Source organism: Dipodomys merriami, unplaced genomic scaffold (assembly GCF_024711535.1).
Source record: "Dipodomys merriami isolate MVZ:Mamm:240054 unplaced genomic scaffold, mDipMer1.0.p SCAF_1000, whole genome shotgun sequence".
Lineage (NCBI taxonomy): Eukaryota > Metazoa > Chordata > Mammalia > Rodentia > Heteromyidae > Dipodomys > Dipodomys merriami.
The window spans coordinates 175,864-203,800 of record NW_027202273.1 but is presented as its reverse complement, the minus strand read 5'-3'; the positions used below and the strand labels follow the sequence as shown (position 1 = coordinate 203,800).

Genomic DNA, 27,937 nt, shown 5'->3' with positions numbered 1-27,937 from the left:
CTTGGAGGCATGAGATTTTCATGAACCTAAGTGACATAGAAAAGTTGCCTTTCTGAGGGCTTCCACTGCAGAGAACCTGACATGTGTGAAGACTCAGAATAACGCAGCCACCTGGTCCTCTTGTGGTATCCACATGACTGACGAGGAAACCAAGTTCACCAGCTCCCGGCCCTCCCTACTTGTCTGTGAACAAGTACACAGGACTTCTGTAGACAATGCATTTCAACCATCCATCTCCTGTCCCTACTTTTCCCCTTCCTACCAGTATGACAAGCCAGATGCATTTATTTTATTTTGGCACTGCCAACATTGGACTTTCATAGACGGACAAAAGTTTATTTGACATCAGCTAATCAATACGAGCCATCCCGAAGCACAGGCCAGCCAGTAAAGGAAAGGGCGTCAGACATAAAAGAGAAAACCGTGACATTTATTTCAGACCTCCTGCTAGTATCGATTTATCAATGTAATCCCAAAATAAATACACATGGAAATGAGGGGAGAAAAATACATTTCTCTGAATCTAATTCCAACAACTCTCTAAAACACTAGGTAGATGAAGATGACCATGTAAAATCCCCATGGCTCAGCCATCATCAAACTTGTTTGAGTTTAGCATCTACAATCCCCAGTGAAGACACTTTGCATCAATCACACCCATCCTTGGGCACCTGGGTGATCAAAGAAGTTACAACTGTTCTCCAAAGATCCTTCCAGTTAAAAACCAACATAGCTACAGGACTGTAAACATTCACATACAGCAAGACCAAAGGAGGATATTCTTAGGGGAGAGGAACTCAAAGGCACAATGCCTATGTATATCTGATCATATAAAATCATATTTATCGATGTGACCCCTAGAAAATGGAAACAAGAGGTATTTTGTTGCTTTTTTGTTTTCTTTCCTTTTTGTCTTGTTTCTTTATTTGGGAGGGTAAAGTGGAGAGCACAGAAACAGAGGGACAAAAGGTGAACAAATGGGGCAGTGGTACTCACTAGACACTATGCCCCCCCAACCCTCCCCCCCCCGCCACAAACACCAGACACCAGACCAAAGTCCTTCACATTTGCAACGAACCATGTCCTAACTGTCTCCAGCAAATAGGCTCTTGCCACACAAAAGCCAATTTGAAAATTGCTTTTGATGTGGATTATGAAACATCAGTGCATTTTTATATAAAACTAAACTAACCTTTTCTAGTTGGGAATGAGCTATGTTCCGTCTCTTTCTGATTCTGGCTCTCATTCTTCCAACCTGTGGATGGGGATGGAAGGGAAAAACGGGAAAGAGCAAAGGAAGGGGTGACAATGTCCCAAAAGAAATGTACTTATCACTTGACCCATGTAACCGTAACTCATCTGTCTATCACCTTTGTGGTAACAATTTCGAAAAGGAGGAAAAAGAAAACCATAGTGCAGTGCCCTAGGATCTGTGGAGAAATGGATCCAGGATCCTGCATCCATTATCAAAATCTCATGATGCTCAAGTGCCTTCTCTATAATAGCAAAGCATCTGCACACATCCTCCACATACTTTACTTTTTATTCTTAATTATCTTTAAGAAGTTGTAGCAAGGGGTTTCAATTCCACCATGTTCTCTACACCTTTGCTAGATTCCCAATGGATGTCCAATATAACATGAGTGCTGTGTAGGTAGCTGTTATACTGTACAGTTGAAGGAATGAATGATGGCAAGCAAAGAACCTGTACACCTTCAGTCCAGATGGAATTCCTTTCAAATACTTTTCAATCCCTAGCTGGTTGAATCTGTGGGTGAGAAACCCACAGATGCAGAAGGCCCCCTTTAATTGATGTGTAAGGTCCTCATCCTCAAGTTAGTAAGTGGAGCTACTAAAATTGTGTCTATGATGTGGCAGGTATTATGTAAAGTGTCTTGCATATTCGAACCCTTAGGCCTCATCAAATGCTTCCAGGGTCAACATGAACTTTCTCTTCCTTTCCCAACAAGAAAACTGAGCCAGCCAGGCACCGGTGGCTCACGCCTATAATCCTAGCTACTGAGGAGGCTGAGATCTGACAAAGCCAGCCCAGGCATGAAAGTCCATGAGACTCTTATCTCCATAAAACCACTAGAAAACCGGAAGTTGTGCTGTGGCTCAAGTGATAGAGTGCTCGCCTTGAGCTGAAGAGCTGAGGGACAGCGCCCAAGCCCAGAGTTCAAGTCCCACGACTGACCAAAAAAGGAAAGAAAGGAAGAAAGGAAGAAAGAAAGGAAGGAAGGAAGAAAGAAAGAAAGAAAGAAAGAAAGAAAGAAAGAAAGAAAGAAAGAAAAAAGAAAAGAAGAAAGAAAGAAGAAAGATAGAAAACTGAGCCATTTTGGAGTTCCTGTAGCTCATTCAAAATTTCAAAGCTGCTTAATGTATATAAAACCAGCAGGAATCATAATCAGAGGGTAAACTCAGAGTGCAGATTTTGAAGCAGAATTTTGTAGCATCTGATTGACCAGTTGGAATTCCCAGCAAATTTCAAACAAACATCAGACTCAAGTTCTAGCTCAGTTTGAGCTGCTCAGTCAACAGCATTGTGTCATGCAGAGTAAGCCTAGATCTGTCCTTTCTAATCAAAGCTGTAATTTCTCTGCTGCCCTCCCAACCCTCCCCCCCCCCCGCCACAAACACCAGACACCAGACCAAAGTCCTTCATATTTGCAATGAACCATGTCCTAACTGTCTCCAGCAAACAGGCTCTTGCCACACAAAAGCCAATTTGAAAATTGCTTTTGATGTAGATTATGAAACATCAGTGCATTTTTATATAAAACTAAACTAACCTTTTCTAGTTGGGAATGAGCTATGTTTCATCTCTTTCTGATTCTGGCTCTCATTCTTCCAGCCCCTCCTCTCTCCTTCAAATGAGTGTTTTGGTTACTTTTCTTGGCTATTGTTGTTGTTGTTGTTTGTGGGTCTTTTGTCGTTATTTACAATTGTAGTTAAGAAAAAAGGATTACAGGCTGAAATATCTGGAAGCTTCTGTACAGTGACAAAAATACTCTGAGACCCAGCCAAGGCTCTGCCACTCCTTCCTTATTTATGAGCTGCTTTGGGTACAGATTTATTTTCCTTTCTGTATCCATGCTATTTTTTCCACCTGTCTTGGAATGGAAGTTGCAAGAGCTTAGATAAATGGCTTAAAATGTCCCCCTACTTTTACTGCAAAGCCTGTGTACATCCTTCTAAGACACCATTCTTGGGTCCTGTGGATGTCAGGCTCTGTGAATCAGAATGGACAGCTCACTGGGGAAGGGGAATAGCTATGTCCCATTCCAGGGCACCGGAGGGAGGCTGTGGGAGTGGAAGATGGGAGGCCATGGATTGTGTTCCAGCCAGCATCTGAAGTCGTTTGGTGTGTGAGTCCTATGCATCGGGATCTCTTCTGTCACCTACATGCCAGTTTTCTGGCTGACTTATTCCAACCATCATCCAAGACTGACTTACTCCAACCATCCATCCAAGGGAAAGTTATAACTGCTTCCAGAATGTCTAGTTTATTTAAGCCTGAAGTGAGATCAAGAATTTGTATCTTTAAAGGCCATGAATGGCGCCTGTCATCTTAGCTGCTCTGGATGGGAGTGGTGGTATATGTCTCTAACCCCAGATACTCTGCACAGAATGATGAGAGGGTCACGCATGGTTCAGGAACAGCCAGGGCAAAAAGTTAGAAGAATCGATCTCAACTAACAAGTCGGGTACCATGGTATGCACTTGTCATCACAGCTACAAGAGTGGTATAGAAGGCCCAGGCAAAAACTTATTTGAAACATGATTAAAAGCAAAAAGGGCTCAAATGATAGAGCACCTGCCTAGCAAGTTTAAGGCCCTGAATTCAAACTTAAGTATTGCCAACGAAAGAAGAGGGAGGGAAGGAGGGAGGAAGGGACAGAAGGAGGGAGCGAAGAACGGGGGATGGGGAGAAGAAAAGAAAAGAAAGAAAAAGAAGGGAAGAGAAAAGCAAAGAGAATCTGAATGTCTAACCATTTTTTAGGTGGAGTAAATGGTAATGGTGGGGCCACAGGTTGAGACTCACTGGAAGGGAGAAAGCCTGACTCATGTCCATTAACGCAGGTCATGACAGAAGATCCTCTAGAACCTGGATTTACCACTTCCTGGATCTCATATAGTGTCCGTTACAACATAACTGACTCTCAGGTTCAACAACTGAATCCCTTGTCCTTCATCTGCTTTGGGTTCAGACCTCTCATGGATGAAACCGACTTCTTCGTTCAGAAATGGGAAATACAATTCAGCATCCTCTCCCTTGCTCTGTGGTTCACATTTCTAGCTATGGTTATCCACAGTAGCACCTCCACAGGAAGCTGAAATCTGCTGGTACTTGGTGCTTTAGAGGGCTTCTTGGTTCTTGGTTGGGGAAGCAGAGCTGGCAGTAGCTCACAGGATGTTTAAGGGGCTGGTGCTCAATTACCAAGGCCACACTAGTCCTTCGTTCATGTGGGTAACAAAGAGATGATTACGATAATGCCTGCCAGGTGGCATATGGCAGGAAAGCCTTCTAGGATTTAGGAGTTCGTATTTGTGCTATGTGAGTGCCTACATTTGGCTCAACAAATAGGGTATTAAAGCAATCTTTAGTACAAATCGCAGAGTGAATACACATTTTGACTAGGAAAAAGCCTTTATCTCTAGAGTCTGGCAGTTTGAAGCCACCATCTCCAAGAGGCAGGAGAGTTACATATGAGGTCCAAAACACCGACACAGAAACACACACACACACACACACACACACACACACACACACACACACACACACACACACACACACACACACACACACACACACACACACACACACACACACACACACCAGGAGCATGCTGGTGCTTGCACATGCTTTCCACACTGAACAATCTCTGGTGAGCTCTTCCAAATCCTCAATTGCAGGCTGGACCCCAAAGAAGTCCCATGTGAAACTCTGCAGCTGGGAGCTAAGCAACTTCAAAGGGGAAAATTCTGAAAAACCTTCCCAGAGATGATTGTCTAAGCTCAGCTGCAGTGGATCTCTGCTTTCCTACACCGGTGGTTCTCCAGCTTGAACAACTATTGGAGAGAGTAATTTCTTCCATAGCATTTGGGGTTTGGCACAGGGTCCCCAGTGCTGCATGAGGGAAGCCACAGCTTTGAACCTATAGCAGCCCAGTACAAGTGATGTTAAGAACCTGTGTCCATTGAAGACCTGGGCTGGGAGCCAGGTTTTATGGAGCTCCTGTGTTCTCTCAGTGGACCCAACTCAGGCCTCTCTAACCCCAGCTGCCTCTCACATTTATACCGTGAGGCTCTGAATGCTTCTGACTGTGACCCCACACAGACCCGGACCCCAAAGATCCCACCAAGTAACCTTAAGGTGTCTTCTGGTTCCAGCCCTGGTCTCTCCATTCGACTCAATAAAAATCTCTATAGTCTAGATGAAAACAGACAAGATGGATGATCAAATCCAACCTAAGACAGGGAGGTGGGAAGTGGTGGGGAGCAAGAGCCTACTGGGGCCAGGCCTTGACAGTGATACCATCATACAGGAAGGCCAAGCGCCTGGCTCCCCGGTGGGGTTGAACTCCATTCCTAGCCAGGTGACAGCCAGCATTAACAACAAGGTCACAGCTCTTGGGTGCAGGGGCGCCTCTACACTGACACAGCTCTTTTTCCTTAGGTGCAAAAAGTCTTCAGAGACTCGCTCACAATATAGGCCTCATTAGTGTACACACACACACACACACACACACACACACACACACACACACACACACACACACACACACGAAGGTTTTAGAAACGTAAGCCCACATCTACAGACTGAGGGAAATCTGGATTACAAATAATTCATGAGAACCCAACAGCCCATCATTAAAATTTGATTCTTTCAGGTAAAAAGCACAAAGGAGACTCATGAAAGAAACACGCCAGCTGGTAAGATTCCAAACCAGTGGACTGACTGGCCTTCTCTCTCTCATTCCCTCTCCCCACCTGCCACCCCCCAACCTTGTAGCCTGGCCCTACATTTCCCGACATGGTCATGTCAAGCCCATGCTGTCAGACAATAGCCCCCCACTGCACAAAGCTCTGGGTTTCCAAGTTGCTGAGGGGGGCTTTCCCTGGAAACAGTCCACAGCCAAGCACACTGTGGAACCATCAACATGGCTAAAAGTTAAGAAGTTCAGGAAGCCCAGAGAAGTCACCATCATATGGCATCCAGAGGGCTTGAGATGTCCGGCTGCATGAATAGGAGCACAGTGATGAGGACTAAGGAAGGTCCATTGTGCCAAGGCTGGTGCACAACATCCACAGTGCCTGGCCTGGTGCAGGCCTTCTCAGGACACAACACAGAGTTTTTATAAAGGCCACTGGGAGAGTCACAGCCAGTACATAGAAAAGTCAGAACAGAGAAGCTGTCCAGGAAAGCTGGACAGAGGAAAGACATGAGGTAGTCGGGGTGGGTATGGTGAGTGTGGGTAGACCATCTACTAACTCCAGACATATGAAGGAAAGCTGAGCTAATTCTGTGATCCTGCAGCTAGCAGGCTCAGCATGGAAAGAGGGGCTGCAGGTACAGCCAATGATACTTAGGCCCCAGCCCGTTTCATTCCTCTTGCTCTGTAACTTTGGAAATTTTGAGCCAGATAGTAAAGAACAGACCACCTGCCTTCAAGCGTCAGAAGTGAGTTACGAAAACCTTAATGTTTGTGTACCAGGATACACACATGCACACACGTACATACATGCATATGCACAGACCCATGCACACACACTCAGATAACCTCACAAGAGCATGGCATTGCCCCATTTGTTAGGAAATGGAAAGACTTGGAAAAAATTATATTAAGTGAAGTAAGCCAGACCCAAAGAAACATAGGTCCCAAGGCTTCCCTTATATGTATATGTCTGATACAAGCAGAAAAGGTCAGATAAGTTTATGTTAAGTGAAATGAACCCCAAGATTGCTATTGTTTCTAATGGATTTATAAGATACCACATGATTTTTTAAATGTCCCTCCCCCACAGTATAACCCCTGTTTGCACTGTATTTGATATTGGTATAATCTGGGGAGGGGAAGGGGAAAAACAAATTGTTTAAATAGGGATACAGGTTGACCAACTGCAACAAGAGATGTACAAAATGCTATGTCGAAAAATAAACTTTACAATTTAGGCGGGGGGGGGGGAGGCCTGGGGGTGGACGGGGGAAAGGGGGAGTGTAGTTATGGAGGAGGGAGGGAAGGGATGTAGGGGAATAACAAAGGAGGACGCAACAATGCTTGATAAGAAATGTACTGTACAGTATTTTCACAATAAATAACATATTTAATAGAGCTACGTTCTACAGAAATAAAAAAAACTCTCACACCCCAAATTTCAGATTTAAACTAAACTTTCTTAGGTACAAAAGAATATTCTGAGGGTTTTTTTTCCCCTTACAATTTATTCTTGAGAAGTCGGGAAAGGTCATGCCCTACCCCACAATCTTTCTGGAAATCTAGGTTGATTATGACTTCATTAGGTGGGAAAAGTAGAGTTAAAACTCACTGAGCAAAAGGATAAATGTGAGCAATTTGTTTGGCTCAATTGTCTATAATACATAGAATTATCATAAAAACTCAATTAACAAAAAATGTCTTGGAGGATAAACTTCCTTGAAAACAAAAGCTAGTTATGGTTTTGGAACCCGTCTTTATGAATAATGAAATAGTGCTGTCGGCATTTATAAAGGTTCCTGTGATTTTCTTCCTCAGCCCAGCACATATGGGATTCTGAACAGCGCAAAGATGGTGAGATGCCCCCGGCTGCAGCATCCTTCCTCTCTCCTTCCTTCCCAGCCCATTTGCTCTGCCCTTTTAGGACTCCTTCCTTCCCACCTCTTTATCACTTTTGTTTTTTATTGTGAAAATACCATACAGAGGGATACAATTACATGGGCAAGGTGATGAGTACATTTCTTATCAAGCATTGCTGCCTCCTCCTTTCTTTCTCCTCCCCCTCCCTTCCCATCCTACAAGCTGGTTAGAAAGCAAGTCCATGGTAAGCAAATGCTAAAACTCTGAACTAGCAAAGAAATCCTAGTATTTTGCTTCCTGGACACCATCATGACCTGACCTCTTTGTAAATGTTGGTTGGTCTTATTCTAATCAATAGATATTGTAAGAATCTCATAGATCCTCAGATGGTTTATTGGGCCAACCCTGAGTCCTGCAAATCTTAGTCTTTGTTTCCCATCATCTGCACTGATCACTGCAAGATCCCAGGCCCTTCCCCAATGGCAACTGTCACCTGTCACAGAGACCTCAGACAACAGCAAAAAATAGCTTTTCTCAAACAAGGTAAGTGACATTCTTGGGTACACTTAAATATTAATTAACTGAGGTGTAAAAAGGTTATGTTGACATCAATGTTATGTAAATATAAACATCTATGTTTCATTAAGTCCAGTAGAGCTCTTTCAATAAATATATTTTAAATACCTAAAAATGGAGGCATTTGGTAATTGCTTAACAGTTGGCTTGCCTTCTTTCCTTCATTCCTTCTTTCTTCCCTCCCTCTTGCTCTTCTTCTTTCCCTCCTTCCCCCCTCCTTTACTCTGATCCCTTCCTTCCTCCTTCCCTCTCCCTTCCTTTCCCTTCCTTCATTGGTTGTACATAAAATGTACCAATCATGCTGGCACCAGTGGCTCAAAGCTACACAAGAGGTTGAGATCTGAGGATCATGGTTCAAACCCAGCCCAGTCAAGAAAGTCTGTAAGACTCCTAGCTCCAAATAACTACTCAATAGCCATAAATGGAGCTATGGCTCAAGTGGTAGAACACTAACTTTGAGCAAAAAAGCTCAGGGACTGTGCATAGGACCTGAGTTCAATCTCCAGAACTGGCACAAAAATAGTACCAATCAATCAGTACCAAGCAGTGTCCTTGAACAATGAAATATGGCTGTAGATAAAGCAAGATTTACCTGGGTGACTTCTAGGTAACCTTACTAGGTAAAAATAATCTGTTAGTTTCTTCCTATAACTAGGCTCAATAGTCCAGAATCAGTGCTCTAAACTACCTCTTTAAAAGAAAAATTAATGACACGTTAGACAATCTACTCAAGGAAATACCCTACTATCTTAAAATTATGAACATAGAGAAGTTATCTAGAGTAAAAAGATAGAAATATAAAATTTATGTTAACTATATACTGTATATAATTTCCTTATTAGTATATATTCCAGTCTATGTATAATTTCACAAAATATTCTCTTCATTACATAAATCAAGACATAGACTCATCATCATTATGCACTTCAAAGATGCATTAAAACTGGAAAGAAATTCAACCAGAGGATTAATAATAATAATCTGTAGAGGTGAAAAGATAAGCAATTATTTTTCTGCCTCTATTTTCCTAATGAAGACACATTGTTGTTATTTTTTTCTGTACTTGCATTTGATTAGGTGTATGTCACAGCCATGAAACAAGAAAAAAAATCATTTTATAGGAGAACATGAGAAACAGTCCGGACTTTAATCCATAACCCTGCTCCAGTATTTACTGGGCTTTTCCTTGAAGGTCAGCTTCCAACTGTGCCTGTCATAAAGACTCAGCCACCTGGTAAGTAAGCCCATTTGCAGGGAGGAACCATGGGCCACACCCTACAGTACCAAAGACAGTGGCAGGAAAAGGATCTGTTGGAATCACATCTTCAGAATTACAAATCTCAGCATTTGAAGCCTCTTGGTCTTGGGACATGACAGGGTGTTAGCTCAACTCACAGCCCAGAGAAAAAGCTCCACACAAGCTCCACGGATTGTCAAGGGACCATGAGATCAGGATATCACCCTGGTGCTATCTCTGTCACCAGCAGGGCTATTACAGCCCAGCCCTGGGTAGTTTCCTGCCTTTGTTAAGAAGTAGTAGATGATTTGGTTCTGATGGGATCCAGCTCCAAAACCCTCCAACCTACAAATAACTCTGTTCCATAAACAGAGTTAAACCACCAAGCTGCTGATAGGCAGCCAATTTTTACCTACAGAAGTGGAATTTTTCCCAATTCAACCTAAGCTTAGCTAAATGCATGCCACCATCCCTCTATGTGGTCTTGAACGCTCAGGGGCAGTAGCTTTCTGAAGAAATGGCAGGAAGGGTAGAAACAATCAGTCAAAGCTGAGGATAAATGACCAGCAAGACTGCTACACTGCTGGACTGAAATTCAGAGCTGAACTTGACTTTTAACTTTTTAAATTGCATCTTGTGACACCCCCTCTGCAGAACTGGCAAATATGGGTATCAAATTAGCTCTTTTTCCCTTACCTGTTCAAGATCACTAGTTTTATTTTAGCCCACACAATTTGCCCTGTGTACAGTGTCTTGTGCTTTTCTAAGCCACGATAATAAGACTCTGAAAAAACTACCAATAAGAAAAGCAATAAAGGAAGTGGCACTGTGGCTCAAGTGGTAGAGCATTAGCTTTGAGCTGAAGAGCTCAAAGACACCACCCAGGCCCAGAGTTCAATCCCCACAACCAACAACAAAAACAACAACAACAAAAAGCAATAAAATGCCAGAAGATGAAAAGGACTGGTAATGTTACATAAGCAACATAAGATTAGGGCCCCTAACACACACACAAAGGAATATATATACACAAATAGATGTATGTATACAGATAGATAGATAAACAGACAGACAGACAGACAGATGCTGTCCTGATAAACCACTGATGAGCACGGTCTCAGGGGTGGTCTGTAATGAAGAGGTACACAGTGGGCATTCCCCTTTAGGGAGACTCAAGGGTGACCTATTAGCTGAGCTACAGTGGTATCTGGGGTCCTCCTTCTTCAGGAAGAATCTAAGGTAACCTCAGATGGCATAGAACCTAGTGGGCATGCTCCTTCAAGCCAGAGGGGAAAAAGGAGGTCTGAAGAATCACAAATGCTCATCCCTGAGCTCCTGTGGACCCTACCTGGTGGCTGGACAGGAGACATTTTTAGTGGAAGCTGAGGGGCAGGTTTGGAGGTTTTATGCCACATTTACTGTTGCACGCTGAGCCAGGCTCTTTCTGTCTCTGTCTCTGTCTCTCTTTGTCAAATCATTCTTAAATATTTTTTAAACCTCAACCATAATAACTAGCTAGCACACAGCTTAATATTTCCACAATCACTTTCCAAAGTAAAAAAAAAAAGATGCAGGAGAGTAATATAACTCAGCATTATGACAGGAGAGAGAAGGGAAGGGAATGAACACAGGGAGAGACAGTGAAACTCAGAAAACTGAGGGAAGGAGTGGGGTTGGGAGGGGTGGAGGGATGGATGATGAAAGAGGTGACATGATCAAGACGCATTGTGCTGATAAACTGATGTGTTCAATGGTAACACCTTTGTACAACTACTTAAATAAAAATGTAATGTTAAAAAAGAAGAAAGCAAACCAGGAGGGGTTAGATGTTGCCTGTATCTGCCTGGCCCATTTTCTTTAACTGTCACAGAACAGTTACATTTGAAGAAAGTACAGCACACTGCTAGTCTCTCTTAAATTTGAGAGGTGGGCTGGGTGTTAGCAGCTCACACCTATAATCCTAGCTATTCAGGAGGCTAAGATCTGAGGACTGTGGTTGAAGCTAGCCTGGGCAGAAAAGTCTGTGAGACTCTTATCTCCAATTAACCAGCAAAAGCTGGAAATGGAGGCATAGCTCAAGTCATAGAGCACCAGCCTTGAGTTTTTCACTAAGGGAGAGCATGAGGCCCTGAGTTCAAGCACCATTATTAGTGGAAAAATATAAAAGAGAAAAAGAGAAAGAGGAAGAAAGAAAGACAGAGAAAAAGGGAAGGAAGGAAGGAAGGAGGGAGGGAGGGAGGGAGGGAGGGAGGGAGGAAGGGAGGGAGGGATGGAAGGAGGGAGGGAGGGAGGGAGGGATGGAAGGAGGGAGGAAGGAAGGGAGGGAGGGAGGGAGCTGGAGGAGGAGGAAAGGGAAAAGAAAAACAAAATCTGAGTGGTGATACAGACTTGATTGCCAATTTCTTTCTGCAGTAAAAATACTTCATAAAGAAATCTTTAATTTAGAAAATCTATACTTTACTTAATGCATAATTAAATGAGGATCTGACAGGAGCAAATGCAAGGAAGTTTAATTACCTCTGGACTTCACATTCTAAGTATTATCAAATAATATAAGTAAGATTATTATTAAACCTAAGATCATTCGAGGTGGTTGTTGGGCTGGGAACATGGCTGCTTCCATTTGACACCTCTCCTACTGACTCTGCAGGGGTCCCTGTGGCTAAGGCCACACTAAGTAAGGGACAGCTGGAATCCATCCTCAACAGCACAAGAGGAAGCCAAACAGTCCAGATCCTTGGCGATCAGCTTTCATATTACATTTCATGGCTTCCAGCAGATGCCTCTGTTTCTCTCAGATAAGGAACACTAACATGAACATCATAATCCTCCACACACAAATCTTTCCTGAGCAGATTGGAATACGTGTCCAGTCCTTGTAAAACCATTCTTAACACATTTATATAAAAATCCCCTCTCATCTGCAAAGAGCATGCTTTCTTCTCTTCCTCTTTTTCTAGTCAAGGATCACCCCCCCACTCCGACCCCATGCTCTCACTGTGGAAACTTCTGTGGGGATCCTACGTTGTCAGGACAGCACCCAAAGGCAGTTGTTATCTCCAAGTGGGTACAGGTGCCCCCTTCCTGGGCAGCCTGGTGTGGAGGGTGGGAAGGAATAAATTCAGGAACAAAGGAGCAGTGCAGAAGGCAGCCTGACACATTCCAACCCATTCCAACACAATCTTCCACATGAGATGCTGCTCTTGGCAACGTTAATTTTACCTTTGTAGTCACAGCTCCTCCTGCCCCACTGTGGAGGAATTACCGCTCTTACTGGCCTGGCGGGAAGGTACACGGAGATGTTACCCAGAAAGTGCTCTGAGCACCAGGTGGACCCTGGATCAATGGCAGCTGTCAATGGCCCATGACAAAGGAAGGTTCAACCCCAGTGCCTCCACAGCACTCTCCTGTGAAAAGCCTCCCTCTTGTTCTAGGCCAGAGCCCTGGGGACCCACACAGCCCTCTGCACCTCCAGGTGTCAGCAGGAAGTCAGTCTTCCTGCCCACCTCACATATACTGAGCTCAGGAGACTTCTTCCTAATGCTGCCACCAGGCCCCCAACCCCAGCACTCTGCACAACAGACCAGGCAAAACTAAAGAATCCAAAGTCCCCAAAGAGAGTAGGGATATCCAACCTTTATTTCCCTGCATGCAAGCATGGACATTTCCAGTGTGCTACCAGGATGATCATCTGTTCTATTTATAAGGATTTCTGGCAAAGAGATTCGGTAGCATTTCTACCAAAATGGAGGAACTCAGACATTCTACAGCAGGTACCTGACTTCCAGGTGCGGAGTTACATAAGGTATGACATCACTGTGCTTTGGTTATTCGGGGACCACACAGCACTTGACCCTATGCAGAATTACAAGTTGAACGTTCCCAGTTTGAAAAGCCAAACTCAGAAAATGCTCCAACATGTGGAACGTTTGGAGCCCTTTTGAGGCAGTTAGGGTTTCAGATCAAAGGATGCTCAATAATCAAGTCTATGCAACTATTCTCCAAGTCTAAAAACCTCTGAGCTCTGGAAACTTCCAGTCAGGAGCTTTTCAGGTAAGGGATGCTCAGGCCACAGCACCTTAGGAAAACAGCAAAAAGAGCAGAAAGAAGGTCTTTTCACTGATTTCTGTTACCTTGCTCAACACGTGCTGTAAAAGATTTCATAAAGGCACTATGGAAAACCTCCAGGCAATCAAATAACTGTGTCACTTAAACACCCAGCATGGCAAACTAGGGAGGGAGGGAGGGTAGGAGGGAAGGAAGGAGAGAGAGAGAGAGAGAGAGAGAGAAAGAGAGAGAGAGAGAGAATAAAAGGAGAAAGAGTAATGGGATTAACAGGAAAAGAGGGATAAGAAGACAGTTAGCAGGAGGTTATGGGGAAGTCTAGCTAAGTTGGCTTATTTTGTGGTAGTTCAGGAGTCTTGTACTTGCTATGCAGGCATTCTACCACTTGAACCAAGTCCCCATCACTTTGGGCTATAGTTACTGTTATTTTTTAAAATACATTATCATGCTTTTGCCCAGTGCTGGCCTAGCCCATGTTCCTCTGACTCAAGATTTCAGTTAGGTGGGATAGGCAAGAACCACCACACTTCGCTTTAGTGTTTGAGATGAAGTATCAAATTTCTTCCCAATCTCTGCCACTTGAGTAGCTAGGATTATAGATGTGAGCTACTGTATTCAGTCTTTTAACTAAGAGTTAATGTCTCTCACACACAATTCTGTAGTTCTGACTAAGGGTTTCTGAAGTCTCAGAGAACTGAGGAATTGTTCCAAGTTCCTGGCAGATGAGTGGTAACTTCAGGATACCCCTACACACATGGTGAAGAGAGCAGACTTCTACTCATAGCAGGCACTAAGAAGCAAACACAAATAGCTGGCTCCAGGGCCAGCCCTGTATCCCCCACCCCACTCCCCCAAGCTGCTTTCCTGAAGGGAGTCTTATAATTCCAAATCAAGTCCTTATACTTTCCAACTCCTCAAAGAATCACCAGCTGATGACCATTTGGAATTCCTGAAAGAAGTTGAACTCACTCTCAGCCTCTACTTTTGAACATACATTCTTGGGGGTGCAGGTTCCTTTGAATTAGAATACACACCAACTAACTATGCCTGTCAACCTACAAACATGGACCATTAGGACTGGAAATAACTATTTGACTTGAGAGGTTTAAATTCCAAGAAAGCAATATTTTCCTAAAGGGACTCATAAAAATATTGACTAAATATATCAATAAAGAAATACAAGACTCAGCTAGGCACTCAGCTAGTTCACGCCTATAATCCTACCTATTCAGGAGGCTAACATTTGAGGCCAGATTGGGCAGAAAAGTCCATGAGACTCTTATCTCCAATTAACTACCAGAAAATCGGAAATGGTGCTGTGGCACAGGTGGTAGACCTCTCATCTTGAGCTGAAGAGCTGAGGGACAGCACCCAGGCCCAGAGTTCAAGCCCCACAACTGACAAAAAGAAAAAAAAATCTGCACCTTAGCATCTAACTCTCAGCTGTCTGACTTCAGGGAATAGTTTACAATGAAGTTGAGCACAAAGATGTTTTCTGGGAAAAGTCAATACTCCTTGGTCAGCTTTGTTTTCAAAAATGTCTCCACATGACGTTGAGAGAATATGTCACCCTACTATTTCTGCTCTATTTCCATTTCTGAATAATTTTTCTTCACCTATGGCTATGATGCTAAACATTTTCAAAGATAGGGAAAGACAGCTCTGACGTGTCATGCTGGGCTGCAAATGCAGGCACTTTTCGGTTGCTTTTTCTTATAATTAGAAGGATATCCTTTTTTTATCTTCTAAAGTCAGATTTCTTATACTAAAGCAGATGATTCATGAGGAAAGAAGATTTGTAACTTGCCATTCATAGTCAAATTGAGTCACTTTAGATGTGTTTTGAAAGAGAAATGTATTGTTAATATTTATGAACATTTCAGGAGGGAGGTGTCACAGAAAATGAAGAATTCCAAATTCCCAAGGCTCTGGGCTTAGGACTTTGATTTATGACTATATGAAAATTGACAATTTAGGGAATTCTCATGTTCTGTAAATTCTATTTTTAATTAACAGGCCTTGGAATTAACATTAGCATCTTTCATTGACTCAATCTAGGAAGATATTTTTTTGTTGGCTCCAAATTTTAATGGTTGTAAGTCTGTGAAGAATTTCAATGGATCATATCTTTGCATGGCTGTCATGGAGTAACTTTCACTGCAGAATGTGTGAGTATTAACATTGGCACCATTAAATGAGAAGAATAAGTTGCAAGCTCTGGAGAAAGCCTTAGGAGATGCCAGGGCATATTTTAACCGCAAACTGGACATGACTGTACAGCTATAAAGGAGTGGAATCCCCCAGCCAGCAGCCACCAAAGCCCCAACAATAACATAGCCCATGACCAGTAGCTTAAGCACTGGGAAGTTTCCCTCTTTCTTAGCTTCTTTTTACCTGAGTCACCAACACTATCGACAACACAAGTGGCAAAATATGTGGCCAAGTCAGAAGCTTATCAAGATAGCTTGGCTCCATAGGTAGATGTTTCAGGAATGACCCTTGTACATGCATTCCCCTTGTATTTCTGTGTGTGTGTATGTGTATGTGTGCGTGTGTACATGCATAAGCGTGTATGTATTTACATTTCATTAAGTCCAGTAGTACTCTTTCAACATATCTTTTTTTATATTTTTCCAAAAAAAAACTTGAATTCAGGGCCCGTACACTGTCCCTGAGTTTCTTTTGCTCAAGGCTAGTAGTCTACCCTTGAGCTTCAACACCACCTCTGGCTTTTTATGAGTGGGTTTTTATTGGAGATAAAAGAGTCTCATGGATCTTCCTGCCAAGGCTACCTTCAAGTAGCTAGGATTATAGGCATGAGCCCCCAGCACCTGGCATATACTACAATCTATTGTTAAATACCTAAAAATGGAGGCCTTTGATAATTGCTTAACTAGTTGGACTCCCTTCTTTCTTTGCTTTGTCTCTTCCCTTCTTCCTTCCTCTTTCCTTTCTTCCTTCCTTCTCTTCCTCCTTCCCTCCTCTCTCTCTCCTTCCCTTCCTTTCATTGATATACATAAAATGTACATCTGCCAACCAGTAGCCTTGAACAATAAAATTATGGCTATACCAATGTAGATGCAGCAGTAAGATTTCCCTGGACGATTTCTAGGTAAACTTAACAGCTATATAAAAAAAATCCATTAGTTTCTTCCTATAACCAAGCCTTACTTTCTCTTCAAACACATTTTAGACATAGTACTTGATGAAAGTACTTATGCCCCATCGCTTCCTGAACTCAAGCAGATTCAAATTAAGGACTGAAAGTCAACAACTTTTTTGCCTTGGCTGGCCTCAAACCATGATCCTTCCAATCTCTGTCTCCTGAGTAGCTATTATAGGCATGAGCTACTGTGCTCAGCCTTTTCACCGTTTTGTTCCTTGGGAACAAAACATTATCTGTCTAATGTGTAAATAAAACCAGGAAACATACCTGTAAAGTAAAAATATGTCATTTGGGTGGATACATTTTCACTATGGAGATGATAAAAAGCAAAAGACAACAATAGCAAACTAGCCTTCACTATCTGTCCTATAAGAAAATCTCAATGTGGTTTCCATTTGCATTTGTTTTATGGCCAATGACGCTGCGCATTTCTTCATATGTCTATTGGCTATTCTTATTTCCTCTCCAGAGAAGTCTCTTTTTAATAGGGTAGTTGTTTCTTTGGGGATTAGTTATGGGGGGAGTTAATTTTTGTGTATTTTTGATATGAGACCTTTGGCTTTTGTATAGTTAGTGAAGATCTCCTCCCAATTTGTGGGCTTTCTATTTATCTTGCTAGTTATGTTCTTTGCCATGCAGAAACTCTGCAGTTTAATGTAATCCCATTTATCCAGACTTTCTTTGATTTGTTGTGTTTCTGGATTTTTATTTAGGAAGTTTCATCCTGTGCCAAGAAGCCCTAGCAAATCCCCTATCCCTTCCTGTAATATTTTCAGGATCTCTGCTTTTACAAACTTAATGTCTTTGATCCATTTGGAGTTGATTTGGGTTCAGGGTGATATGTAAGGATCTAGCTAAAATTTTCTACATGTGTGTAGCCAATTCTGTCAGCACCATTTGTTGAAGAGACTACCTTTCTTCCATCTGACAATTTTATCAAGGATTAGGTGGCCACAAGTCCGTGGGATCATGTCTGAGTCTTCAATTTTATTCCATTGATCCTCATGATATTCCTCCAGCACTATTCTTCCTGCTAAGGATTATTTTTGCTATTCAGGGTCTTTTATTGTTCCATATGAGTTTTTGGATTGCTTCTTCTATTTCATTAAAGAATGTTGTTCGGATATTGATAGGTACTGCATTAAATCTGTAGATAGTTTTGGGCAGTACTGCCATTTTCACTATGTTAATTCTCCCAATCCAGGAATGTGGGAGATTTTCCACTTCTTTAAATATCTGTAATTTCCTTTTTTAAGTTTTTAAAGTTCTCATGCAAATCAAAACCACATTGGGATTCCTCCTCAACCCAGTTAGAATAGCCATTATCAAGAAAACAAATAATAACAGATGCTGGTGGGGATGTGGCCAAAAGGGAACACTACTACACTGTTTGTAGGAATATAAGTTGGTTTGCCACTCCGGAAGGCAGTATGGAGGTTCCTCAAAAGACTAAACATAGAATTCCCTTGTGATCCAGCAATCCCACTCCTGGGCATTTATCCAAATGATCTCAAACTAGGCCACACTAAAGCTACCAGAACAACTATGTCCATTGCAGCCTTATTTACATTAGCTAAGATATGGAACCAACCCAGATGCCCCTCAATAGATTAATGGATCAAGAAAATGTGGTATATTTACCACATGGAATTTTATGCTTCTATCAGAAAGAATGACATTACCCCTTTCATAAGGAAATGGAAAGACTAGGGGAAAAAATCCTATTAAGTGAAGTAAGCCATACCCAAAGAAACATAGGCTCTATGGTTTCTCTCATCTGTAATAAGTAGTATGTGCCTAGGTTAATCCTGACAGGGAATCATATTAGCTCAAGAGCTATGTACATATGATCATACAAAATGCTATTGAAATGACATGGAAACAACGGGTCTTTTTTATAAGTTGTCAACCTTGATGTCGACAATGTACTATAGCTAGCTCTTTCTTCTTATTTTACTTCATTTATCTTTTTCCATTGGTTTGTCCCTGGCAATCTCTGTCTTTGGTTCTGGTACCCTCCATCTTGTACACGCATTTATCTGATTGTGGGAAAGAAAGGGAAATAACAAAATGCTGAAAGAAATACAAGAGATGACCTATTGCAACAATGATAGTCACAGGTCACTATGTTGGAAATGAACTTTACAACTTTGGGGGGAGGGGAGAGGAAAGGGATAGTGGGAGAACAACCATGTTCAACAAGAAATGTACCTTGCTCATGTAAATGTCACCCCTCTGTACAGCATCTTTACAATGAAATAAATTCTTTAAAAAAAAAAAAAAGAAAATCTCAGCTGGCCAAGTTCCTAGGACTCAGATGGCAGGCATTATCAGCAGGAAAGTCAATTCCCTAGGGAAGTTTTAATTGACTTGGCTTACCTTGTCTGCTTCCTCTCTGTTCCCACCCTCCTCTGAAACTCACCATTCCACGAAAGTCTGTAATGATTGACGGCTGTGCTTTGGTTTGAAAAATAAACTCACTCCAAAATGAAGTCCCCTTCTGAACTACTTAAGACATTTCAGAATAGAAATGTAGTAGGAATATCTAGGAAATGTTCTCTAGATAATTCTTTTTAACTTAAGAAAGATGAAGGAAAAACTTGGTGCTGGTGGCTCACATCTATAATAATAGCTACTCAAGGAGCTGAAGATCTGAGGATGTCCGTTCAGAGCCAGCCAGAGCTGGCTGAGCCTCAGTGCCTGAGGCTCCTATCTCCAATTAACCACTAGGAAGTGGAGCTATGACTCCTTGAGTGAAAAATCTCAGGGATAAACCCCAGGCCCTGAGATCAAGACCCAGGACTGACACACATAGACACAGACACAGAAACACACAGACACAGACACAGACACACAGACACAGACACACACACAGACACACACACACACACACACAAACACACACACACACACACACACACAAGAAGAGGAGAAGCGGAGGGGAGAGAAGGGGATGAAAGGAAATATTCTCTGAAAAACATTTCACAATTCACTTCCTTCCCTGAACTCCATACAAAACGCTACACCATCAAAACCAGCTGATGATATTATTCTCCCCATCCTTGGGGAAACTTCATCAGTGAACCAAAGAAGAGGAAGCATTTCAAATCAGACTGATACAAAAGGAGAAGCTATGCTGTGAGGTAATATTAGCTTTGATGGGAATTAGAGCCAAAGGCTGGCTTGTAGTAAGTAGGTAGAAACATGATTAACAATACAGAACTCAAGTCAACTACTTAATGCCTACCCATTTAGTGGAAAGATACAGAGAAGGAAATGGTTATCTTCAGTTTGACATCAAAGCTAACCAAGCAGGTTCTAAGTACGCATATAATTACCTCACACTTGATAAGGCAGAGTCCTCCACATAGATTAGCTGTAGAATGCATGCCTATCATGCACAAGGCACTGAGTTTGATCTTTAGCCACTGTCCCCCACACATAATTAAAAGAAAAAGTGCTGGTGGGCACTGGTGGCTCATGCCTGTAATTGGTGGCTCATGTCTATAATCATAGGTATGCAGGAAGCTGAGATCTGAGGATCAGGTTGGAAGACAGTCTGGGCAGAAAAACGCAGAGAATCTTTTTTTTTTTTTTTGGTCCGGTCGTGGGGCCTGAACTCTGGGCCTGGGCGCTGTCCCTCAGCTCTTCAGCTCGAGGCTAGCGCTCTGGAAGCAAAGAACTCTGGAAGCAAAGAACTCTGGAGCCTGCGATGATGAGAAAATGAAGTCCAAGAAGCCATGCAGCAGCCTCCGGTTCCAGTAAAGACCTTCACAAGACTTGACTTTCCTCCACAATGAAATGTGAAATACCATTTCCTGTATGGTAATTTAATCCGCCTAATAAAATGTCTCTAGGAATTACATCACTGGCCACAGGACTGAATTTAAAGCAGTCTTTTAACTCTATAGAGTTGCACTCTGTCCCTAAAGTAAGGGACTAAGATACTACCCCTGCCATCTTTGACCTGACCAGTGGAGGCACCTGGTAATGTGTGCTGCCCCATCCACTAGCCCTGAATCACCATCCGAAATTCCCAAGAAAAGAAGCAGGGATGCAGGACCCCCATTGACCAAGCATCGTTGAAGGAGGGCAGCAGAGAACGTGAGTGTAGAAATGCCTTTTGACTTGCCTTTTCATCCTGTCATTTCAAATCTGCCTTTGCTCCCACACGGGACCACTTATTGGGGAAGGTGCTTCATATCAGGCAGTCAAGCTGCCATGGCAAATCTGTACTAATACCTTGGCCATGGTGACTGTTTTCATTCCATTGTTATTTTTGAAGCTGGGCCTCCCTGGGTAACCCACACTAACTTGAAACTCACAATCCCCTGCCTCAACCTCCCAAGTGTAGGGAATGTAAGTGGGAACCACCATGCCCAGTCATGTGTTTGCTTTAGAACAAGTAATTAAAAGAATGAATCTGAAGAAAGCTGGGAGCCAGCCAGGGGCTCCTGTCCTCTGGGAACTCCACCAGACCTGTGATAGCCGTCTGATTCAGGGAGGCTCAAAGCAGGAGCCTAGAGGAAGTCTGCTTTGCTCTCAGCTTGTTACAAGGAAAACCCACAGAGAAGAGAGAAAAGAAATAATCCTTTTAAGAGCCATCTCTGTCCTGTGTGCTCCTCTCAGCACCACCACCACCACCACACCAGAGAGCCAGTGCAGCACCAGCTCAGTTGGCTTTTGTGATGCTGGACAAAGATCAACTATGATGGTGGCTTTTCCAGTTCACCATGGCCAAGCCTGCCCATTGTCAGAGGACACTAAAGTCCCAAAGTTCATGCTCTGAATAATGCCTCAGTGCCTACTGGAAGATCCTGACACTCCTGTCCAGCTCTGCACTCTACATCAGTCTGATCCATCACCTGATTCTTTAAGAAAATGGAATAACAATTGGGGTGGTTAATCCTTAAAGATTCCAATACCCTTCCCATTTGATACTGACTTACCACATGCATGTCAGCAACACATGAGCTACTCAGCACACAGCCACTGCAAGGCCCTCATCTGGAGATGGGGAAGCTATTTCTATGTATAAGGCTCTGTCCAGGGTGTCTGAGACTTGTGGAAATCTATTCTGAAATCTAGTTTCATTGCCCAAACTTGAGCCTTCTAAGCTATAGCTGAACAATAAAAGTGAAGTGTTTTCTGATTGTTTTCTAAACAGCCAACATAGACAATCTATCTCAAAATTCAAAGGGCCCATTGCCCCCTAGGCTTCTGGATACATCAGCTTGCAGATTTTTTAAAGTTATCAGCCATCTGCATGGAGCAGCTGTCTGCGGACACATGGCAGAGTTCACTTAATCTAGCATCAGGCTGGATGGAAATGCCACTCTTGGCTCCATTGCCAGGCATGCCCCATACCTGCTGGGTCCTTGGGTAGGGAAGATTCCAGGCTATTATTCAGTGCACCACTCTGACGTTATGGTCTGTGGCTGGCATGCTGTTAATTGCATGGCATGAAGAGGTCAAAATCTGGTGAAAATGGAATTGGCTATCCCCATCATAATCAAGTCCATCTGACACACTGTGCTGTCACCTCTAAATCACTCAGCACCAGCTTCTAGGCCTCACTTCTATTAATATGCCACAAATGAAAGCCCCGAGTCCTGCAGTTGTTCCCAAAGGAAATGACATTTTCTTAGCACATTCCACGTTGAAAACTACATTCTCAATGGAAAAGGAAGAGTAAAGAAAGGTTTTTAGAAAAACCTAGGACTCAAATCACAAGAGAGAGAGAGAGAGAGAGAGAGAGAGAGAGAGAGAGAGAGAGAGAGAGAGAGAGAGAGAGAGAGAGAAATAATGTTGAAAAAGAAATGGGAGGGGATAAAAGGGGAAGCAAAAGAACATTTGAAGTGAAGTGACCATGTCTTCCACTTGTAATCCTAGCCACTAGGGAGTCAAAGGACAGCACCCAGGCTCAGAGTTCAAGCCCAAGTGCCAGCAACACACATACACACGCACACGCACACGCACACACACACACACACACACACACACACACACACACACACACGAGTATTTGACACAATGCAAAAGACACAGTGAGAAAAACAAGAAAGAAAAAAGGGAAGGTGTTTGTGACGTGCAGATATTCCTGAAGCATTTGTCCCTTCCAAATTCTGAATATGGGTTTCAGAGCAAGCTGTCACCAACAATCGCCACCTCCTGCCATATAACAAATCAGTCACGACCCACATGGAGTATGTTAAATTGGCTCAGAAAATTTTCACCACCCTGTTGGAGTGGATGACAGCATTAGCCCATCAGAGAGCAGTCAGGCCTCCGGCAAGCCCTCTTATTCAGATGTCACAAAGCAACGGCAGATGGTCCAGGTGGCCCTGGAGTCACACAGAGGGTCACCTTCAAATTTCATAAGCCTCTGCATTCACCCCTCACCATGTCCAACTCAAACCACAACAAATGCACCCCAGCCCTGTCATGTAGACAGTATCTCCTGGAAAACCGTGACAGCCTGGATTCAAACTAGACATGAAAGAAAACTTCCATGTGGTATTTGATTGATTGATGGATTGATTGATTGATTTTTGTCAGTCAGTGGGGCCTGAACTCTGGGCCTGGGCACTGTCCCTCAGCTCTTCAGCTCAAGGCTAGCACTCTACCACTTGAACTACAGCACCACTTCCAGCTTTTTCTGTTTATGTGGTGCTAAGCAATGGAATCCAGGGCCTCATGCATTCAAGGCAAGCACTTTCCACTGAGCCAACTTCCCCGTCCTTCCATGTGATATTTAAAGTAAGACACAAGGCTAGTTTTAATAGTCATTGGACATGGTTGAGACTGCACAATTATTTCTTAGCGGGAACTTCAGTGAACAAAGACTATAGAAGATTACATCAAAGGATTGTAAGATGGCCTAGTAACAACCTAACAATTTGACAAGCTCCCTTAGAGACTCAGTGGCTGGGAGCAGAAAAGGAGCCTGGCTGGGCAACCAGGGCAAAGATCCTCTTTCCATTCAAGATTCTGCATCCTTCACAGTGGCCTTGAGCAGACCTGTGTGCAGGCTCTTGGACACCACATTACCATGGCCCTGAGCAGTCCCTCATGCTGGGCCCTGGGCATCACAGCATAGCCCATTTTAAGGAGGGGCTTTGAAACGCTTGCATGTAAGCAGTGAACTGACTGAACCCCAGAGGTGTGCACTGGGACAGGAGCCTGGTCAAAGGGGCTAAAGGGCCGGGTGCCGGTGGCTCACGCCTGTAATCCTAGCTACTCAGGAGGCTGAGATCTGAGGATCGCCATTCAAAGCCAGCCCGGGCAGGAAAGTCCATGAGACTCTTATCCCCAATAAACCACTCGAAAACTGGAAGTGGTGCTGTGGCTCAAGTGGTAGAGCACTCACCTTGAGCTGAAGAGCGCAAGGACAGAGCCCAAGCCAGAGTTCAAGCCCCACGACCGACTTAAAAATAAAAAAGGAGGGTGCGGGGCTAAAGGTCATATGAGAGCTCCTACAGGCTTCGAGGAGCCTCTGATTGGGCCTGGGGACAGAAATGTCCCACGGGCTGTCCAATGATCTCAACAGTCACATTGTTCGCTCCTATTGACACCATTTTAACACCTGCACAACGTACCCCAGGCCGTGCCTTCATTGAGACCTCTCCTGTCTAGCCAGAGTTCTGCTTATCTTTCTTTAATAAATCTTTGTTGTTTTCCTTCTCCTTCTGTGTGTGTGGATTCATTCCAGAAAGATGAAGGACAGGATACAGGTGTTGCAGGTTTTCAGTATCACATTCACCATTATTCCTCCCAAGAACTTCCTGCAGACCCCAATAATAACTTCACACAAGAGGGCTGCCCGCAAGGGGTTTCCTCCTCACCTTTCTCTTGTGGGTAGACAAAGGTCCTCCCCCGTCCCAACAAATATAAAGAAAATAAAAGGCAACTTTCAGTGTGAGAGCTGTGAAAATCCTCAAACACGTTGATCTACTCCAATGCAATAACTCAAAAGGAAAGAGAAAACTCTAAGAACAGACAGGGATAGTCATTTAGAAATAGAAAAATGTTGGTACTGTAGCGTGTCCAGCAGTTAAAAATAGCACAATCTATACTAGTGCCCAATGTGAGGAAGCCATAAATGTGATCATGGTGTAACAACATGAAGAAATTCTTCCATCATCACACATCAAGGAAAATATCGAACCACCTCTCCTCTCACAGTGCAATCATTTAATCATTGTGACCAAAATCTAGAAAGAACCAAAGAACAAAAATAGTTGGCCCACTGCAATGAGAACCTGGAACTGACTCTTCTTATACTTCCTTAATCCTGTTACACTGTAACCAAAATTAGAAGAAAATAACTGACGAAAATGAGGAAATGTCCAGAGCTTTTAGAAGTATACACAATCAATGCCAAGCCATTCTAACAGGCTGGCACAAGTCTATGAGAAACTACAGAGATGCTAGTGCAAACACAAATCTTAGAAAGGACTGTGGCTGGAACCCAGCTGAGAGGAAGGTGACTTCACACAGAAATGGGCATCCCTGGGATGTCTAGAACAAGGCCAAGGAATCAATGAAATCGCCTTCGTGATGACACCACCATCAACAGCTCTAAACATAGCAGGCTCTAGCAGAACATGGTGGGCTGTAGCAACGCTGAGATTTTCTTTTCTCTGTCCTGTCAGGAAACCTTCTCACATAGGTGGCTTCTGAAAGCTCTCGACATTCAAGTCTATGGCAAGGAGTGTCACACACATTCACACATCGACCAAGAAATACCAGCAATTAAAATCATCCGGTTAAAAAAAAAAAACAGTACAGAGCTGTAGTAAGAGAATATTTCTAACTTCAATAGTTCTCAAACTTCAGAGATAATTGTCTCTCTGGTTTTTTTCCAATTGGATGCTTAGATAATTTCCACTATCTAAGATGCAGCCCAATAATTCAGAATATGTACTAAGAATTATACATAAAATTAAAACTTAGGAAGTAAACAGAAGTGATCTTGTAAAGATGGACTTTCACTTAAAAAATACTACCTGCGTCTGTTTTCTTTTGTTCTGTGTTGTACCTCACTCCTTTCAGTCTGTGTTGACGAAAACAATCCTGCATGGATTTCTAAGTCATGTTACTGATGAGGGTCAGTGTGGGTGCTTACAGACTGAGTACACCTATGAGGGTCAATGTGGGTGCTTATAGACTGAGTTTACTTTGTGGCTTACTGCAGACTTCATTTTTGACTCACTACCTAACATTACATATCTCCTGCAGAATGCATAAGTTAGAGAAACTGAGATAATATCCACAATTTATCTTGCTCCTTATATTTAAAAGGAAGGTTTATATTGTAGATTTATAAACAGGCTGTAATCCTAGCCACTCAAGAGGCTGAGATCTCAAAGTCACGGTTGAAGCCAGCTCAGGCAGCAAAGTCTGTGAGACTCTTATCTCTAATTAACCACCAAAACATCCTGAAGTAGAGCCATGGCTCAAGTGGTAGAGCTTGGCCGTGATCGATAAAGCTAAGGGAGAATACTCAGGCCCTGAGTTCAAACCCCAGCAGCACTGCCTTCACCTGCAAAAGAAAATCTTAAAAGTAAAAGCAACAATATGGTCTCCCTGATATGTAGATGTTAAATCCAAACACAAGAGATATGACAAAGTAAACAGGACTTAAGAAACAAAAGACATCTGCTTATTTTGTCATATAATTTTTTTTTTTTGGTCAGTCATGGGGCTTGAGCTCTGGGCCTGAGTGCTGTCCCTCAGCTCTTTAGTTCAAGGCCAGCGCTCTACCACTTGAGCTACAGCACCACTTCCGGTTTTCTGATGGTGTATTGGAGATACGAGTTTCACAGTTTCCCGCCCAGGCTGGCTTTGAACCATGATCCTCAGATCTCAACCTTCTGAGTAGCTAGGATTACAGGCATGAGCCACCGGAGCCTGGCTCTGTCATATAATTTCTAAATGACTCCATGTTCTTGACCGTGTGTGTGTGTGTGTGTGTGTGTGTGTGTGTGTGCGCGCGCGCGCGTGCGCGTGCGCATGTGTATGTGTGTTGCTGGCACAGAATCAGAGGGAAATGGGGAAAAATACAACAGAGATGCCCATCAACTATACTGGAGATTAATGAAAATAAGCAACTCAAGGGCAGCAATGGGAGGGAGGGAATGAGATGGAAAGAGGGAACAGCTAACACTAAGCAAAAGGAAAGAAATGTACATATCACCTGATGTGGAAGAAATAGTTATATTGTCAAAGCTTATATAATTCACAAACTTTATGGACCATGATAATGACAATGTGCCTTGTGAAGCTTACAATGTGTCTGTGACTTTAACTAAGTATCACTATCGCACAATACTATGAAATTTGTGAAATTTATGTAACCGCATAATCTCAATAAAAAATATTTTTTAAAAAAAGTAAAGGCAACTGACAAGTTCCTTAGTAGGAACAGGCTGGGGAGAAGAATTTGGTCTTAAGTCTTAAAAGTAATGTGGCTTAAAAGTAATCCACATTTAATCTCTACACCTTTGCACAAGTTTTTACATTTCAACTTTTACAACAAAGGTTACAACTGGCCAGGCTATACCCGTAGCTCATATTTCTAATCCTAGCTACTCAAGCAGCTGAGATCTAGAATTAAGGTTGAAGGCCAGCCCAGGCAGACAAGTATAAGACACTTAATAGCAAAAAGCTGGAAGCGGAGGTGTGGTTCAAATGCTAGGGCACCAGCCATGAGCAAAAATAAGTGAGATCACGAGGCCATGAGTTCAAACCATAGTACCTGAACACATGCATACACACACACAAACACACACACACACACACACACACACACACACACACACACACAGCCAAAAGTCTTAAAAGAAAGTTGAATTATTAAATACAGCTGGTTGTGGTCAGATTTTGAAGCAAAGATTTTGAAGCTGGGAAAAGAGAACGGAGAAAAAACTAAAAAGTGCAAATCACTGTTTCCTGAGTCTGCTTCTAACATGCAAGGTAAAGGGATCATAATTGATAGGACATCAGCCATACGTCACAGCTGGTGGTCAGCTTATTTCAGGGTAGCTCTATGGTTTGGCATGGCAGAGCGAAGCCCCCCATGCAGAGAAAATG

At 42.9% G+C, this 27,937-nt stretch overlaps 1 protein-coding gene across 6 annotated transcripts in view; it reads right to left on the bottom strand.

Annotated features, from left to right (window-relative positions):
* Positions 1-27,937, bottom strand: part of LOC138806925 (uncharacterized) — a 144,833-nt gene that overhangs the window by 20,954 nt on the left and 95,942 nt on the right. The window contains exon 1 of one of the 6 annotated variants that reach the window (XM_069992402.1): positions 1,193-1,249. The exons of the other annotated variants lie outside the window; for them this stretch is intronic. Within the exon in view, the coding sequence (XP_069848503.1) occupies positions 1,193-1,246 (54 nt within the window). The 5' untranslated portion in view covers positions 1,247-1,249. Of the gene's footprint in view, positions 1-1,192; positions 1,250-27,937 lie in introns of those variants that run through there. 6 annotated transcript variants of the gene reach the window in all.